Source organism: Pieris brassicae, chromosome 6, assembly GCF_905147105.1.
Source record: "Pieris brassicae chromosome 6, ilPieBrab1.1, whole genome shotgun sequence".
NCBI classification, from domain to species: Eukaryota; Metazoa; Arthropoda; class Insecta; order Lepidoptera; family Pieridae; genus Pieris; species Pieris brassicae.
Genome location: NC_059670.1, coordinates 2,847,522 through 2,867,295, shown reverse-complemented (window position 1 = coordinate 2,867,295; position 19,774 = coordinate 2,847,522). Strand labels below are relative to the sequence as shown.

The window sequence follows — 19,774 nt, the reverse complement described above, 5'->3', positions numbered from 1 at the left end:
AACAGTGACAATATTTTCATAGGCGCCTTCTCCAGACGTTGTCTAATGAATATTTCACTTCATTATAACTGTGTACTGTGTGCAAAATTAACGACACCCCACTCGACTAACGAACACATGTATGGGAAGTTTTGGAAATCTGCCCCTTTTTACTTTACTAAGCTAAATGCTTTTCATCGCTAATGGCGAACATTTACTACTTAACTCGTATACCTTATAAGCTATTAAATAATAGAACGATGTTAATTCACAAATAAAAACAATGTATTTAATTTTGTAGTAAATTTTTATACTAAAAATCTTTTTATAATACTTTGACTCTAGCCACTACCACATTTTAACAGAGTTTTAGACTTCAAATTTTATTCTTTATTCAAAAAATAATTAATCGGTTAGGTTAATCTAAGGATTTGAAATACCATTGAGATTTTTTATTACTTGGCAAAATGTTGAATTTTATTTCTGAATCATCATTTGCCGAGGGAATCAAACTCTGGATTTCCAGTCATACAGGGACGAAGTTGGAGCCATCATAAGTTAGCAACTTTTGATTTCACCGAAAGATGTCTCAAATAAATTTATATGACTCGGGATAAGAAAATAAATATCTTTCATCCCCATTTTTTCTGTCTGCCTCCTTAGTTATCAAGTCGTAATATAACAAAGGACTCCGTTATTCGCCTTTTTAATGAAGTGGAAGACATTCAACTCTAACTCATTACTCTTTCGTCAATAAAATAGAAAAAACATCTAGCTCGGTTAAATAATACGACAGAAGGAAATTATCATTTTTTGTGAACTAAAGATTATTAATGTAATTGTTCGCAGTCAGCGTCTCAGGCACCCTTTTCTCTTACATTTCGAAGCTAAAAGCTTTCTTTTGGTTCAAACTATGGGAATATCGATAGGATATAAGATTGAGATATATGGAATTTTAGATTTAAACCCTATATTTTTATGACGTTTTTCACTAAACAAAACATATTATATTGTTGCGGCGATACATTTTTTTTAATACATGTATCTAGCCTAAATTACTAATAAGGATATTTAACATAAGAAAGTGTCCAATAACACTACTTACAGTCTCTAATAAATGAAAGAAACTCTGTTCTTGTATGGCTACGATACATGTTCTTTACTTTTCTTAGTTTACAAAGTTTCGTTTACAAATAAATATTATTATAAAACGCTTTTAAAATTACTCGAAAATATGTTTTTTTTGCCTAATAGGAGGCAAACGGGCAGAAAGTTCATCTGATGTTAAGTGATACCGCCGCCAATGGACACTCGATAGAAGGCTTACAAATGCGTTACCGGCCTTTAACTTATGTCACCAAAACACTATATAATCCTATAAAGATATTTTAAGATATTTTTTGATCAATACCAAAATCTGTAAACGCTTATTCTCACAGCTTGTACCGATAACTTAAGGTTCGTTCGAAAGGTGGAAGCGTACGTAAATTTCATTTACCGCTGCAAAGTGCCGAGGAACCAGCTCCAACGCAAACTCCACTTAATTACGCACATAAATTGAAGTGCTCCTCCTATACGATAGATGCCCGCATTTTAACTCGTGAAATATCGGAGCTTAATGAAGAAAAAGTAGGTTTAATGATATATCTATGACAATTGTTTATCTACCCTTAGGGCGGTTTCTATTGAAACTAGTTTACTTTTGATTTTGATTCAATATAATCTACAAATTAATATCCAATTAGTGTGGCAGTTATTATCAATGTCTTCTAAGTATCTGAACTTTGTTTTGCTTTTATATTCTTTTTACATATCCTCGCTTTAGTAGCTTCATACACACGGAACACAGAGAATGTTCGGTTTCCAATTTCTCAATTTTTTTTAAATTAATTTCGCAATTAATTCTTATTTATAAAGATATTTGAATTAAGAATCGAAATAGCCTTATAAATGTAATAAATAACTATGTACCCAATGCATCTAGATGGCCATGAACAGTATCAGTTCTAATTAAATCACAAAAGAGGTAAATAAGATTACCAAGACTTTTGGTTATTATATTTGTATTACTGTGTCTACGCTTTGACTCCACATTATTCATAATCTATAAGAGATATGTTTATTTAATTTGCCGCGACGTCATAGTAAAGCCTTCCGACATTATCTATACCGTAATTGATAATGGTGTGGTGGGTGGATAAATATTCTCCAAGTCCGGATATTTGTAGATCAGGGGTGAGTAATGCATGTTAAATTATAATCTACTTATATTCTATGCCACGATATGAAATCTGATAAATTATTCATCCACGGAAAAGTAACGTATATAGTAATTGTTTCAAATAAACGATTATAACATTATAATAACTTTTTTATAATCTAAAAACACTACGGTGCATTGAAGATATATATATGTGTGTGTATCTAGTCTCTAATATATATTATCGCACTAATCAGATTTAAGGGAAATTTCTATAGACATTTGATCGGTTTACTAGATATAGAAAAATTTGGTCGTCTGTAAAGTCGGGTTAAGGACGTTGATGAAAAATCGTATTGAATTGATATTTCTAAATTATCCTCATTTTGTATATTACAACAGAGATTCAAAATTACAAGTTTTTAGACAAATTAACATATATGCCGCTGTTCTAGAGTCTATGCTTTTACCAGTATCAAGATGCAAACGAAGAAGATAGAGTGTTTCCTTCAACGAATATTATTTTTAATTTTTGTAAGTATTCTAATTATTCTTTATGAGTGGTTATAAGAAATTTGCTTTGATCGATTTTTGTTATATCTATCTGTCTGTATTTTATCATACGTAGCTATTATCGTCAATCGAATTTGTATAGAAAAGCGTGATAGGCTCGTGATATACATATATTTTCTTATGTTTACGAGTCTAAGAAAAAGTTTGTTTTAGGGCCCAGTGAAATTTAGAAATTAATATTTTTTCTTAATTATAGATAAACGAAGGTATATCTCGCATGATTTATACTCGCTTATAAAGTCGGGTGTAAACATATTCAATATTGACCGAACAGAACACGATGAAGAGTTTTTCAAAGAAACATTTGCTACGATACTCAAAGCTAAGAGAATACCAGAGATGTTTCGTTCAGAGTACGAGGTGCCTATAACAATTTCAGTTACGTTCTCAATCAATAAACCTATACCTATTGAAGACGGAGTAAGTATTATTTTATAAAACAAAACACAGAAGATTCCTATTTCAAATTTATAAAAAAAAGACAATTTGACTGTGGACTATTGATTTTACATTTTAGTGTTGTTCATCTATGAGCTCTGTGACATATAATAAAAAAAGCGCCATTGCTCCCTCCCGCCGCCTGAGTGATATGTTAAAAGATAGATCCTATTACGTGCCTCTATATAAATTCGTCAATAATACAGTTAGGAAATTATAATAAACCGAATAAAAATACTGAAGACTTGGCCTAAAGGTCAATCCCAGGCCATGAACTCAAAAAAAAATTGCGCCATTGCTCCGTCATATGTATTACAGATATTAAATTGATAGATTAATTCGCTACTTAATTAGAACAAGTAACTGTTTGTTCTCAATTAATGTAGACAGTAATTTATAACAAAAATATTTTAAATGTTTTATATTATTTATCAGGTGGATGTAATAATTATTAAACACGTGAATAATTTGAACCAATATCTGAAGCTAAAAAAAGATCACGCATGGTCTAAAAAAACGATTCTGCTATGGTTCAATAAATGGGATGATGAAGATGTGGAACAATTAATCCAAGTAATTTATAACTGAGTTAACTCCAACATAGTCATGGCATTACTACTAATGTCATTTGTAGATGTTTTCACTATCACCAAATAGTAGTTAATTTCAAGATATACATCTTTATGTTGACAATTAATGATGCTGACGGGTATTCCGTATTTCGTGTTGTTCCATTCGACTTGTTAAGCTTCTGGGGTCGCTAGTTAACCTCGTGGCTCGCTAGCCATAGCCAAGAGTTGAGTAAGCGCACATAGCAACCACCCCTCCAGTCCACCCTTCGGTCCTTCGAACTTCAGCAGTACAGTGCAGTGATTTTTATATGATATTTGCGATGGAAGTAAACATATATAAAAATATGTTTTAGATATTATCAGTACCCTCTAACAGACACATTTCTGACGTATAAAGATTGTTACTGATCTCAAGCCGACTGTAGCGGCTTTTTTAGCATCTGAGTCATGGTCGATTATAACAGTAATAATGCGTCAATTACAAATCGTTTTCTTAATTATATATTATTAATAAAAAACAAGTGTATATATATAGCTGTTTACATAACGAGTTCACCTTAATGACCTTAATTTATTTTCATTTACTTCGCTTGTAAACCACATCTAGGCCAGGAGTTATTAGTTTTGTGTCTCATAATGAAGTTGCAATATTCTCCCAGGCGTAGAACTTTCATACATATTCAAGTTCATTAAAATCAAACAGACTTTTTTCAAATTAGTTTTTTTTTTTTTTTTTTTTTATAAAATAGGGGGCAAACGGGCAGGAGGCTCACCTGATGTTAAGTGATACCGCCGCCCATGGACACTCTCAATGCCAGAGGGCTCGCGAGTGCGTTGCCGGCCTTTTAAGAATTTGTACGCTCTTTTCTTGAAGGACCCTAAGTCGAATTGGTTCGGAAATACTTCAGTGGGCAGCTGGTTCCACATAGCGGTGGTGCGCGGCAAAAATTGCCTTGAGAAACGCTCAGTCGTGGAACGTCGGACGTCGAGGTGATACGGGTGGAATTTTGTATTTTGCCTCGACGTCCGATGCTGAAACTCAGCTGCAGGTATTAATCCGAACAACTCCTCTGAACACTCTCCATGGTAAATGCGGTAGAAGATGCAGAGTGACCCCACATCTCTACGCAACGCCAAAGGATCGAGCCGCTCGGAGAGGGATTGGTCATCGACGATTCGAACCGCTCTTCGTTGGATACGGTCAAGTGGAAGGAGCTGGTACTGGGGAGCCCCCGCCCAGAGGTGAGAACAGTATTCCATGTGGGGCCGTATTTGCGCTTTATAGAGTTGCAGGCGGTGGCCCGGAGTGAAGTACCGTCTCGCCTTGCTGAGCACACCAAGCTTTTTGGAGGCTAATTTAGCCTTTCCCTCCAAATGACCGCGAAACTGAACGTCGTTCGATATGTCAACGCCAAGTATTCCGATGCTGGCTGTGGCTTCAAGAAGAGTGTTTTCGAAAAGAGGAGTAGCGACAAAGGGTATTTTTTTCGCGGAAAACGCGCAAACTTGTGTCTTCTTGGGGTTAAATTGGACTAGGTTTAGTCTACCCCAGTCCGAGACTCCACGTAAAAGAGTTTCGACTTCAGACACAAGTTTGTTCCGGTACTCATCGACAACTGCCCGAGAAATACCTGCCCGGCCAGTGTAAAGAGTATCCCCAGTGCTGTCGTCCGCATAGCAATGAATGTTGCTAAGTTGCAACATGTCATTGATATGCAGAAGAAACAGGGTCGGGGACAGAACACAGCCTTGTGGGACCCCAGCATTCACGGGTTTAAGGTCGGAACATGCTCCGTCGACGACGACCTTGATGCTCCGATCGGCTAGAAAGCTGGAGATCCAGTCGCATAATTTCTCAGGAAGCCCGTAGGCTGGTAGCTTCGAGAGCAGTGCTTTGTGCCACACCCGATCGAAGGCTTTCGCTATGTCCAAACTAACCGCTAGTGCCTCCCCCTTGGACTCAATTGCCTCTGCCCATCTATGAGTAAGGTATACTAGAAGGTCACCAGCTGAACGACCACGACGAAAGCCGTACTGATAATCGCTAATCAGCTGGTGGCCCTCTAGATAACTCAAGAGCTGGCCATTAATAATGGATTCCATTATTTTGGAGAACAAGGAGGTTATTGCGATTGGGCGATAGTTGGATGGATCAGTGCGATCGCCTTTTTTAGGGATCGGATGTATCGAAGCGGTCTTCCAGCACTTCGGGACAGTGCCGAGCGAGTACAGGTACCGGAAAAGGCGCGTCAGGACCGGAGCCAACTCAGGAGCACATGTACGCAGCACAATTGGAGGGATACCATCCGGCCCGCTCGACTTATGAATGTCCAAGGAAGATAGTGCTCTGCGAACAGCACGTTGCTGGAATGTGATTTCCGGCATTGAGTTATCACACCGCGAAATCGCCGGTGGTGATCTCCCCCGGTCATCCAAAGTCGAGTTGGACGCAAAGAGACAGCCCAAGAGGTCGGCCTTCTCCTTCGCAGTGTGGGCGAGCGAGTCATCCTCTCTGTGCAGCGGTGGTATCGATGGCTGACAAAAAATCCCTTGTACAGCTTTGGCGAGAGACCAGAAGGCTCGAGTCCCAGAAGGGAGTTGGGCCAATCTCTCGCCAAATCTGGCGATGTGCTCTGACTTTGCCTTAGCGATTTCCCGTTTGAAGGACCTGGAGGCTGAGTTATATGCTTTTTTATGTTCGCTGGTATTGGCATCACAAGATATCGCCGCCTCCGCCCATGCATTAAAGCATTCTCGCTTTCGACGCGATGCCGCCTTGCAAGAACGCTTAAACCAGGGCTGTGACCTGCCACCGATCGGCACCGCAGAGAATGGAATAAAAAGTTCCATGCCCTGCAGAACCACTTCGGCGACAGAGGCAGCGACGGAATCTGGAGCTTCCGACGAAAAGCACATAGGCCCCCAAGGGTAGGACGCAAAGAAAGACCGCATCCCATCCCAATCTGCTGACCGATAGTGCCAAATACGACGACAACCCGAAAAACGGGGCCGAGGAGGGCGCGTAGTAGGCACAGTACTCCGGACCACACAATGATCCGATGAACCCAATGGCGGGTCAACAGAGACTTGATAGGTCTCCGGATGTGAGGTCAGCAGAAGGTCCAACAAAGAGGGTTTATGACCATCCACATCTGGTATTCGCGTAATCGCAGGGACCATTTGTGACAGGTCGTAAGCTAAAGCAAAGTCGTGAAAGGATCTTCCCGCGTGATCGGTGGTTTCCGAACCGAGCCAATCGGCATGGTGAGCGTTAAAATCGCCAAGTATCACGATTTCAGCGGTAGGAACCCCTTCGAGCAGGGAATCTGTAGCCATTTGGATGTGCTCAATGAGTCGCTCAGTTTCGGTATTTCCGCTATGGGACCTATACAGGCATGCGTAGAATCGCGGATGGTCATCGCAGTCTACGCGCAGCCAGAGGCTAGATAGGTCCCTTCCTTCAAGCGACCCGAGGCGACGAGAACAGATATCCTCTCTGACGTACACGCAAACTCCCGCCCGCGGCACAAATGAATGTTCCAATTTGTACCCCGGGTAGGAGAGGTAGGAAGTATCAGCCGGGAAGGATATCTGAGTCTCAGTAAGGAAGAATAAGGCCGGCTTCGCAGTTTCGAGGTGAAAGTGAACCGCGTTAAGATTAGAGTTGAGCCCCCTAACATTGGTAAAGTCCACTGAGAGCGTGGAAGGGGATGCCTTCGGTAAATTCTTCCGTTTGCCCCGAGATCGAAACTTATAGTTTTTTGAGCAGTTTTTGCCCACCCCAGAATACGAAGGGCAGCCTGTGCATCCACCACCGAATACTGATTGTTCCGATGATGGACGCTCAGAGGGGGATTCTCCACAGCGGAAACGTGTGGTACCCCCCTGGGGTAATCTCTGTTTAAACTGCATCTTCATATTCTGGGGGAGGGGGGAATTGATGGGCTCCGGGAGTCTCACTCACCGCACGAAACGCGAGTACAATAAGATGAACCTATTGCATCACTTCACGCCGGTTTTCTGTGAGACAGTGGTACTGCCCCGGTCGTGCCTGCCCGATTGGCTGAAGCCCGAAAGCAACAGCATGGCACTCCCACTAGGAGTTTCCCAACTCGGAATCATACACTAAATGCTCATAGCCATATTCATTATGTAGCCTGTATGTTAAGAACGGCTCGGTAATGATATTATAAAGATGGTATTGTATATTAAATATCACTTAACATCAGGAGAAGCTTCTGCCCGTTTTCCCTCTGTTCTATACACAAATAGTTTAAGCGTGTGAGTGATACAAATATTAGTTATATCTTGGTATAAATCACGGCGGCAACAATGAATTTCTCTTTATATTTACGCATTTAATATTTGCTTGTACGATGAAGGAATACTACGAAACCGTTATGCCTTAGAGCCGATATTCGACAGCCTTCCCTGCTTACCTACTTGCCTCTAGAAAACTAGTAAATCGAATTGCGTCGTCAATTTTCTATTAATGTTTTGCTAGTTTAATATAATTTTAATTATAATTGATACAGAAATCAGAGTCCTGATTGAAGCTGGATCGAGCGCCATTGTTTTTTTTTTACAAATACTTTAGTGCGGTTGGGGTTTGTAAACAACTGATATGAACTGCAATAAATTTGTTGTAGATATGTTCTTGATTCATAAGTTATTATAGTATGTCGCTGCCTATACCATTCCCCTTCATATGGAAGAAGCCTTTGATTAATAATTGTATAGTTTTCAGATGGTGTCATACTTGATCATCAGAGAAACAATCTAGTCAGCGAAGAGTATTGTGATTGCGCTTTGAAATTTTGTAAAAAAGTACGTAATATAAGTAGTTGGTAGTAGTGTATTACTCTAAATTAACCTGGACTTGAATGAACCTAATTAATTGATCACAGAAAACGTAGGAATGGCTCCAAATCTAATTCAAATATAGAATTTTATACCATCTAGAAAAAATATAGCGAAAACTCCTTGGTTAGTAAACTTAAAATAAACGTTTTGCCAGTCTGTGTTTGGATAATTGTTATATCATATTTCTTGATATTTCAATATGTACTCGTATATATATTTTAAGAGATATAGAAACGCTTTGACGTTTGTAATTCAAATATTACCACGATATATTTGATTACTAATATTTGTGGCAATTCAAACAGTTCCATTTATAAATTTCAGTATTTCAAGCCAGTTTTCTATGTCAAGCCAAATATTATAGAAGATTATTACAATTTGGTTGACAGAGATATAAGGATAATTAGTACTATTCATGATGTAGTCAGGAACCAGGTTGATGGTATTGTTGTAACGGACAATGAAAATGTTCAATTACCGCCTCGTGATATCATTAGATCTATCGTTAGAGCTATTAGTTTCGCTGAAAAGAATATAAATTATGAAGATGACTATTTAAAACTATCATTTATGGTATATATGTTCATTATTATTATTATTATTTATTAAGTTTAACTACGCTTTATGAAGTGCAGTCAACACGCCAGAGATTTTAGTTCTTACAATGATAACTTTTTGCCTGTAACAAAATATATATTTCAGTCTATCTATCATGTTTAGAGTCCTACAAGGCCCCTGCCTCCTGATATTCGTGTAACACGTCATTTTAAACAGCACAAAATATTTTAGAGTTTCCTATATTCCACAGACAAAGATACCAGCACTGATATCTATAACCACAGCGTTAGCTGCATGTCTAGCCGCTCTCAAGTGCGAAGCGAAAGTGATAATCGTCCTTACAAAATCAGGCATATCGGCTAGATGGTGCGCGTACGCATCGCCTCCATGCCCAATTTTAGCTATTACAACAAAGGAAGCGACAACGAGACGCCTACATTTGTATCGGAAAGTTATACCGTTGTTTTATAATGGTTAGTTATTTTACAAAATAAGACAATAATTTTTTGGTCATATTCAGGAAATTCAATTTCGCAAGAAAATTTTTGGCCTTACTGCAATAGGCGTAGTATAGGGTCTGGAAGCCAAAGATTTATAGGTCAGTAAAATAATGATATCACTGCATATAGAACTCAGTTTGTTGTTTTAAATGAGTTGAATTGTTTAGGCTTTACAGTGAACTGATATCTTATACAGTCACAGATTTAGAATACCAAAAGATAAACCAACATAATAAAAAAATAAGCTTAATAAAAACTGCTTTATATATATATATATATATATATATATACATCGTATTATTATTTATATACTATTATATCGAATAAAAGTGTCCACAAGGATCCTAATGTGGATACAGTCCTGAAAACGGCGAAACGGTTTGCCTTAGCTCACTTAAATATGTAGCCTATGTAGCCTAGCCACGTGATTGCTGAGCTAATCAAACTACTTGACATAACAGGAATAAGACGCCTAAAGAGAACTAAACCTTTTGAGTTAATAAACCTAGTGTAGTCAATATAAGTTCAAGTGTGGTATCTCAAACACACGAACATAGTGTCCAATCTTATAGAACACTAAGACTGTTAATGATATTTACCTTAGTTTAAGCTATTCACTAGAATTGTAGAAAATTAAGTCATAATATTACTTAGTAGCCCTGATATTGACTGTAATTCCTGTAAAGTCGCACTCTGATTCTAAAACTTTATTATAGGAAAAATAAATGTTATCGTCCTTATTTCTCACATTACAATCACCGTAACCATAGTTACGAATATGCTGTATTCTCAAGCACTTAATTAGCCTACAAATTCATCTATCACGCACTAAATGACCTGATTTTGCATCGCAGTATCCCGACTACATTAGCATAATGCTTACAGCGCCTCGTGCAAGCTGGCAAGTGGAATGGCAGAATCGCGTACGTTTTGGCACAACTTTCTCTCTGAAAACTGGTTTGTTTAACCCTGGAGCCAAATTCGTGGTACTGTCCGCGTCAGAAGAAAGCTATTGTAATGGGTTTCAAGTTCTTACAGCACCGTTTGAATGATATTCTGGTGCAAAGAGAGAAGTTTAATTTTCATACGAACCAATTTGGTTCTCTGCCATTGATTTATGTATTTGTTTCGAGATAATTAGTTTTTTCTTCTTTAGATGATAATCCTTCTGTGCTTCACACTGCCGGATTTTTGAGTCGTAGGCATGCCGGTCTCCTCACGATATTTTCCTTCGCCAGAGATGAAATCTACAACCGTAGGGATCGTGAACACTTATATGAATAGTTATACCCCATATTCGTAAAAACTTAATTCTACTGCACTTTGTCAAGTGTTGTATTTAAAGATATTCAGTCAAAGTGTGAACAGAATTTACAATAAAAACAAATAAATTCAAGAAACTTAATTGTATTGTACAAAGGTTTCATATTATTTTATTTATTATATTATTTGACTATATTTTCATTCAATTGGTAATACAAAAAGAGAATAGTCATTTTCATTAGTAACGAACTAAATTGTATAATAATCAGTGTATAATAATAAGGATTTTTAAAAAAATAACTTTATAGTGTTTACAAGTTTTTGGCATTCCCACTATCAAAAGCGAACAATAATATGAAGGCTTCAATGACTAATATTTCAGTATACGTCATCGACATCATTCAGGTCCATCAAAATTATCGCCTATGTGTTATAAAAATACTAAACAAAAACGCCATTATTTGTAAAGCCAAAGTAGCTTCCGCTAGTTATTATATAATTAATTAGTGTCCTGAAACATGTCTTGATAAGCATGTCTTTGTTCTGTGTGACAAAGCAGAGACGTCCGGCACTCCAGTGAAGTTTGGCAAGTGGCATCAGAACTCCGATGCTAGTACATACTACGGCTACTAATATTTTTTTTATAATTAAAATATAGTTCTAAAGTCAAGGCTAATCTGTATATCGAGTAACCAAAGGTAATTAAGTAAAATCGAATAGTTTGATTATAAATAAATAATTTATTAAAAATTCTAACTAATGCGACAATATGCCGATGACAGTATGAAAAATATGTTGTTAAGGTGAGTTATCTGTATAAAACGGAGTCTTTAAAAAAAAAACTAAATGATAATTAATTTATCAAAAAACTTTTTTTGTAGAACAGGGGACAAACGAGCAGGAGCTTCGGCTGATATTAAGTGATACCTTTGGACACTCAGTGCCAGAGGGCTCGCGAGTGCGTTTCCGGCCTTTAAAACAAAAAGAAATGCAAGGGACAAAATGTAGTCAATACGACGATTATATATCTTTTAAATAATGTCTTCTCCTGTCTAATGCTAATATTGTCTTTTAGTTAGAGTTTATTTCGTCAGATGTCTATTTTCTAGAAATTTATTATTATATTAAAATTGCGAGTTATTTTTAATGAGTTGTTTTGATGAATAGTAGTCCAAGTATGAACACGCCAGTATCCTTAACAAGAGCCACACGGTGTAGGGTGCTCGACCTTCCCCAATAAAGGAAAGCCTGTTTTAACTTGATCTTAGCGATACTTGTTAATAATCTGTACGCTATTGATTAATAATCTAATTCTTACATATTTCGTAAGTAAAATATATTATAAATAGTATTGTCTTTTGTTAAAATAGCTTTTACACATTAAGAAAAACACTTTTTTTAACGGATTAAAGCTATGTATTATTTTTTAAATTTATAGTTATTTACATAATTCTAAATTTAAAATTTTTTCCGACGTTTCGCGTAGTTTTCAGTGTGCGTGGTCACGGTGACACAAAATAATGTGGTAATACATAGCTTTAATCCGTTCAAAAAGTGTTTTTCTTAATATATTATAAATATTTTAGTTAGTGATTAGAAGCGTAAAGAAAATGTTTACGCTTCTACACGCAAAGTCAAAGTCAAAAATCATTTAGGTAACAAAATGTACAATTATGAACGTCAATAAAAATATACATTAGATGCTTCTAATTTTTCATTTACTGCCAGTTCTCAAATCAAGGGCGTAGAACGTAAGAGAAGAACTGGTAATAAACTCGCGTCAACAAATATTCGCACATTTGTAGCCAATATTGAGCCCATTAGTTTTTAACATACTCATAAATTGTATTTTAACATTCTTGTTTCCGATAGTCAAATCATTGAGATTTGTGAACCATTAGATAAGCCAAGTTAGTTTTTGTTAGAGTCGCAACACCCACTATACCCGTTTATGTTAGTTATAAGCTCCAATGGGAAAACATTAAAGTCAGTTGTTACCCAACTTCAGACACAGTGTTTTATTTGAACATAACCATACAAAAAACCGCGTAAGAGATTTGAAATTCATAATTTTTAAACAACACCTATTGATAGCGATAGATGAATTTTGTCACAACCATATTTATTTATCATAAATAACGTTTTTATAGACAAAAAAGGTTTACTAAATTAATAAAAGTTGTTTTTGTCATTTATATAAAGAGTTAAAGGCAAGCTTTGAAAATTTTAAGTGCCGTGTTCTTAATAAAATCCATCAATCAACACACATTATCATAAAAGATTATGTTAATTTTTTTATAGTATTATTCATAGTTGACAATATTTTTAAGGTTTTTTAGTTTCGTGATTGTTATGATTGTGTCATGCCAAATTAAAGCTGTTTTTATTTTCTTCCTGTAACAATGACAGTATGCCAAGCGTTACATAGCTGTAGGAAATATATATATTTTTTAATCCTCCAGGATTTTGAGGCAAATCAATTCGATGAGCTTGACAGTGTCTACCTATACGTACTGTATAGTAAGATTCAAACGTGTGCAATAATCAGGTGATACTTATCCACATCACGCTTGCAGGTTTAGTCTCGAAAGCAACCCTCCAAACTACGTATTTCTTAGAATTCGATAATTGGATTAAAATTTGTTGCTCCAAGTTTGAGACATACAGGCGATGCAACCCACAAATATACATTTATGAATTTTCCTGTTGTTAGCATTGTTAGGTATTCTGTAAAACAAAATATACGTTTTGCGTTTCTTATAAAATTGACCCTCAGAGTCAGAGTTAAATATTAACTAGATACAAGTCAAAAGTATTTTTCATCTATACATAAACACTTCAATAGTATAGATGTCGTCTATTGAGCAACATATTGTAACATTTTGGTGAAGCAATTACATAAATTAATTATTAATTACAAGAGAAAACAAAATGTAAACGGTAATTAACATTATTCAAACGAATCAATGTATAAATAAAACTATTATGAAGGCGTGTTATATCCGCGGAGCCACTCGCCCGGGATGGGATCATAACGAGGCCTCTTTCAGAAAGTCCTGATTGTTTTTCTAGGAAAAGTATTTTTTTTTGATAAACCACGGTACTTACAAAAAGATATACGACAACGATCCTTGGACTTGAATTTTTGTATCTGGGTCCATATAGGGTTGTAGCGCTACGGTATTATTATTATAACCAAGTGTTGAGTACTAATAATATATATTAACCTAAAACTGGAGATCGAATACACTATAAGAGTGTACCTATCCAGAGCACCACCACTGCTCCAGCCCGAAAATATTTAAACTATTGCGTAATAGGTTTGAAGTATTTTTATTTCTTGCTGTGTGTCGCGAACATTCGAAGTTGTCTTACAGCCATTGTGAGTGAATAATCTCAATGAACACTAATTAAATTTCTTTACGTTCCCTTCGTAAACTCGTTAGCACATTACGATTGTTCTGTTGTGCAAATTTGTCTTTTTAGGGGCTTCTATTTATTTAACTGTTTTCATTCGTAATTAGGAATTAGGGATACAATTGTATAAGACGAAGTCTCATTTACGCAAGACTATGATATCATCAAAACATTTTCTAAACCAAACCAAAAAAAAAAATATTTAAAAAGTTGGTTTTAGTCTATGTACTCTGCAGATATTGCATGACAGATAGCGACACACAGAGACATTAACTTTTCTGTTTTGTTTAATACTGAATCAAACAAGCTTACAATATTAGAGACTAAATATTATTTTTCATAATAAAATTAGAATTTGTTATGTACAGGGTTGTCCGACGAATTATGGCAGTGCGTACCAATTACAGATATACACGAATGAATTGTTATCTTTATGCAATTAAGACTTGTTCATAAGATAAAGGCAAACAGACGTGTCCAAACCCAAAACTTACAAAATGTGACACGGGCTGATAACCTTTTTTTATAAAAAAAAAACAGACTAAAATATTCGGTTCATCGAGTTATGTAACCTAACATTAGATAAGTTTAACATATATATATTAGTTAATAAGTAAAAGCGTAAACCAAATTTATACAATCACCATACACTTGAAGCCAATATGCCCCTTTACTTTTACCTTTTATTAATTGTAATTTAACATTCTCATTTCCAATAATGTCCAATAACATAAGTATCACTAAGATTTACGAACTCTTCAAGTCAAGTGAGTTTTTTGTTAATCCAGCGTAGCAAACCCACTACCCCTAAAGTCATATAAGCTCATGTGTTAAACAATTAAAACCAGTAGTTACTCAGCTTTAAACAGCTTATTTGAATATATCCAACAACCTCCACCGAACCTAATTCTCGGTAATGGTTTTTACTGTAGCAAGGAATAAAAATGATTAACACAGTTTATGATATTAAAAGTTAGAAAAACTAGTTAATAACATACAGTAGCCAACTCACGTACACAACTTGTCTCATTTAATAACGAACGTTATAATTTGCTTTTGCGTAAGAACACTGCGTAGATTTAATTTACGCTAATTTTTTTTTATCTTTGTTAAGAGATCTCTCAGTGCGTTAGAATATAATATATAATAATTAAGGAAATTACAATTAGGACAATTCAAAGTAATTGTATTCTTAGTGACTCTTTTCATTGTATAGGTTTATTAATTTATATTTACTAACAGTTTGCATATATAAAATCAAATACATAAATACACAATCCGCGAAAACAGAGGACACCGTGAGCCATTTTTGCAAAAACCCGTCAACTTTTAGTCGATACCAACTTCGGGGCAATAAATACAGATAAAACAACATTCTCTGCAGCTGTGATACTTCTGACATTTAACACCTTTCATCTTCAGTCACCGTGACCACGCACACTGAAAAGTACGCGAAACGTCGGAAAAAAAATTAAATTTAGAATTATGTAAATAACTATAAGTTTTAATAATAATACATAGCTTTAATCCGTTCAAAAAGTGTTTTTCTAAATACATAAAAGAACAATGTATCGGGCTGCTGCAAAATGCCTACTAAATGAAAAAGTATTTTCGAAATACAGCGTTTTCTATCGTAGTGATAGAAAAATCAATCGTTCTGGAGGAATTAAAAGATTTCTGCGATAGGAGAAACATTTTTATTTATAATTATAGGGCCTGTACAGAGTGTTTGCATACTAAGACGGATACTTATGAACTCAACATCTTAAACTATGTACATTAACAACTGAACCAGAGGAGAGGAGTAAAAAAAACATTCAGAACAGTTTGCTACTAGATTGTTGGGTTACTTAACATCAACCCATACTTAACATCAAGCCCGCACGTTTCCCTCCAATCTATTATTATAAAAATCTATTATTTTTTGACATACGCTACGAAAGCACAAAAATTACGTATAACTTGAAAAAGAAATAATAAATGAATAAATAAAACCCCTTTTTCTAAGATGGAGTGTTCGCGTCCAAACGGTTTAAAGATGTTGACAGGAAGAAATAACGTGATCGGAAATTTTAAAATCCTATAGGTAACTTCGGGGAGAACGATTTATCAATTCTAACAGTGCTTACTTAGATTTGACGCCGCGGAAACGAGTACCTTGGAATGGAGAAGAAAAACGTGTTTATATTGAAAGGAATCCGTATAATGAAGATTTTCTATAAATTTCTTTGATACGTCTAAATCCCTAGTAGATATACGAAATCTTTATTTTATTTACGATAATATCACTTATAAAGAAGTCTTAGTACCATTAAATCGGATTTGAAAAAAACATAAGTTTTGTATTTTATTAAATAATTACGCATTTTTACTGATTTCAACAGTTTAACCATGTACATACATCGAAAAAAATAAAAAGTCTAAAGTGCTGATTCATGTGCATGTGACTTTTTATTTTTCATGTATCCTTATTTTTTTTCCTGTTTAGTTTTGTTTCAACAACTTTGTGTAATAATATGTATTTTGGCACTTCTTGCCAACCTTATCCAATTTAATACATTTTTTTCTCTTCTCACAGAGGTTGATTGGAAGAGATCGGTCGAAAGCAATAAGGCTGCTAGTTCATTTTTTATATTATGTACAACGAAATGTTAATAAATAAATATATTCTTAGATTGTGGTAATATTTGGATCTTAAGGATTTCTAATAGTGCTTAATTTGGTAAATAACTGTACGTCCACAATTTTTTCGAAAATTGAAAGTCTCCTACTAATCAGTAATAAGTTTTTCTTTATTTAAATCTGGTATATTGCTTGAAGAACAAAGCATGTTTCATAAAAATCGGTTCAGTTGTAATAACGAGGCACAAAAGTAGTCCTTTTTTTAAATTACTTTTATTATTGACGTTTAATCTAATGTTAATTAAAAGTGTAAAGTCATACCAATATCTTTTCATTATCAGCCATTAAGTTCAACCATTACGGAGACGTTATGTTTTCATTCAAGCTAGATGTCCGTCGATTAAAATTGTATTTATTGGTTAAAAACTTAGATATTTCTTTGGTTAAAATACTGTATAAACAACACTTTTTTCAAAACTTTATAAATTATTTTGATTTCTTTCTAAAATATTTATATTTCCTAACATTTTCCTTCTAGATATCTAAAATCGGCTTAACCATTTAATCTTACCAATAATTTGTTTCACGAGGGAACTCTAAAACTCAGGAACATTCGTATAATTTGTGGCGTCAGTCTCCCTTACACCACAGGGTAAAAAAGCTTGACTGGATGGCGTCCCAAAGTCACAGTACGAGTTATAAAACGTTCGGTGCTTTGTTGATCTGTGACGACGCTTAGGCACCGCCGAAGGGTAGACTTGCGGTAGGTGATGTCTCCTAATATTACCATTTAAACAAGTTTTATGTAAATCACGTTGGGCCTGAGGGAGATTTTCAGGGAGATTTTGAGACGCGTTTTTCCTTCGAAGTTTAAACGTCAAGGCGAAAGTTACAAGATTCTGACTTAATAGAATCGACCTCTGTAATATAATACTAATTTAAAATAAATGTTTCATATATTTAGGTTAATAAAACCTAAAGATTTTTTCATGTCTAATGGCTCATGGCTAATGTTTCTGAACATACTGTCAATAAGAGAATTTGTACGATTTTACAATACCTTAGATTTTGGGATTAGTTATAAATATCATGTTTCTATTTTAGAGGCGAATTTCTTAAACAAAAATTTTCTTAATTTACTACCGAATCATAACTTTATACATTCACTAATAATCTTAAGCAACTTCTCAACCTATGCTGAAACTATGTCTTTCTTTATTTTCTTATACAACAGTAGTTTATTTATAAAATTGTGAGTGTTTTATAGAATTTATTACATAGATTACCAAAAATCATTAATATGTCTAACCGAAGAGACTCCCACGACACAGGGAATCCTAGTATGGTGGATTATACAATTTGTCTTTTAACTATACATTTTTTTAAATGTGTAATAAAGTTTTCTCCCTTCTTTCTGATGAACAACAGACTAGAGTGTGTATGTAGCGTATTATATAGACTAAGTAACAAATATTGAGCAAATTTTTCAACTACTTTATATAAACAACAGTTTGGTTCCTTATAATCACAGTTTTCTAAGAGCTATATGGCTGGAAGGATCATTTCACCATTATAATGGTTTCATTAAATTTTTACCAAAAATCTTTTTTCTTTGATGAGGAAGAAATGCATTATTTAAATGAAAAATATAAACATGTGTGCATTTTGTGGTGGACACATGTTGCTCTGCGTCTAAGATTTCTTCGTAACTGAAGACTTTTAAGCGCACAGCTGGAGTTAAAACGCATAACGGATTAAGAATCACTTTAGCCACTTTGCTAACTCTAAATGCTATAGTATAAAAATAACTTGTTTTAGTACCAACAAAAGGGTATAATACAAGACAGGTGATTTACGGCACTCAATACTTCAGAACAATTATTAGTGGAGCTCGAGACGTTTTCTATTTACTTAGAACTGCTCAACTATCTCCATTTCACACTTAAACTCCACTGCAATTGATCCTACACTTCAAAAGACGCTAACATTATTGCATCTTTTTCTCATTTTATTTTGCAACGGTGTCTGAAACGATCAATAGAAACACGATGTTATTTTACTTGTTTGCAATGAGCTCTGATTTACTTGAATAGATTTTTTTTAAATTGGAACTATAATACAGTAGTATATATACGTAGTTATTAATTTGTCTAATATATTGTTTGGATCCTGTGATTCCTCGTCATCAATGTAAATTATTTTCAGTTTGGATTTGGATCTAAAATGCAGCTATTCGTAACTACTTACTTAAAACTTCACATAAAAAAGCTATTAGAGCATCGTGGTTTAAAAGCATGACTTCCAGCTAAAAGGTCGCATACTAAACCACTAAGATAACTGCTCCTTATCATAATAGAAATTAAGATTATTTGAAACAATTTCACAATTTTAACAAGGACCTTTTGAAATCTTATACCTTTATACTTTTTTTGAAGATATTTTATATGTTTTACTACGTTACCATCTGTCAAAAATCACGACAAAGTAATTTCTTAACAAGCTGAATATATTTCCTAGGATACATAGGAATATTTTCTCGTCTACACTTGAGCTTAATCAAAGCAGTTCGTAGACTGTTCGTAGCACGTACCAAAAACACGTAGCATGAATAAACGTGTAGCGAGAATGGTCGATGCTTGTACGTCTTCTAGTAATGTCGCTAAGTATTTATAATATAGATTCATAGAAACCAAATTATATTGATATAACATATATAGGTACAAATACTTCGAAGCTATAAACAGCATATCTTAATTTGTATTATGTATGAAATGTTGACTTTAAAACAT

The 19,774-nt window shown here is 34.9% G+C and overlaps 1 protein-coding gene across 4 annotated transcripts; it reads left to right on the top strand.

Moving 5' to 3' along the window:
• Positions 1-1,984: 1,984 nt before the first annotated feature.
• LOC123710925 (pyruvate kinase 2-like) lies at positions 1,985-12,093 on the top strand. Of its 4 annotated transcripts, XR_006753880.1 has the most exons (9): positions 1,985-2,214; positions 2,635-2,713; positions 2,949-3,172; positions 3,626-3,763; positions 8,503-8,589; positions 8,950-9,198; positions 9,434-9,656; positions 10,569-11,749; positions 11,828-12,093. XR_006753880.1 is itself a non-coding variant. In XM_045663248.1 (8 exons), exons 1-8 carry the CDS (start codon positions 2,161-2,163, stop codon positions 10,733-10,735), a joined length of 1,179 nt encoding a protein of 392 aa, XP_045519204.1. In that variant the 5' UTR covers positions 1,985-2,160; the 3' UTR covers positions 10,736-12,093. The 4 variants fall into 4 exon arrangements, 3 of the variants coding, with proteins under 3 accessions (XP_045519204.1, XP_045519203.1, XP_045519205.1); XM_045663248.1 differs by having other exon boundaries at positions 2,949-3,130; positions 10,569-12,093; XM_045663247.1 differs by having other exon boundaries at positions 10,569-12,093.
• Positions 12,094-19,774: the final 7,681 nt, after the last annotated feature.

Coding starts and splice junctions, on each gene's coding strand:
- LOC123710925 (XM_045663247.1), top strand. CDS start 2,161: ATGGTGTGGTGGGTGGATAAATATTCTCCAAGTCCGGATATTTGTAGA. Junction 3,173..3,625: donor CTATACCTATTGAAGACGGA/GTAAGTATTATT, acceptor ATTATTTATCAG/GTGGATGTAATAATTATTAA. Junction 3,764..8,502: donor ATGTGGAACAATTAATCCAA/GTAATTTATAAC, acceptor ATAATTGTATAG/TTTTCAGATGGTGTCATACT.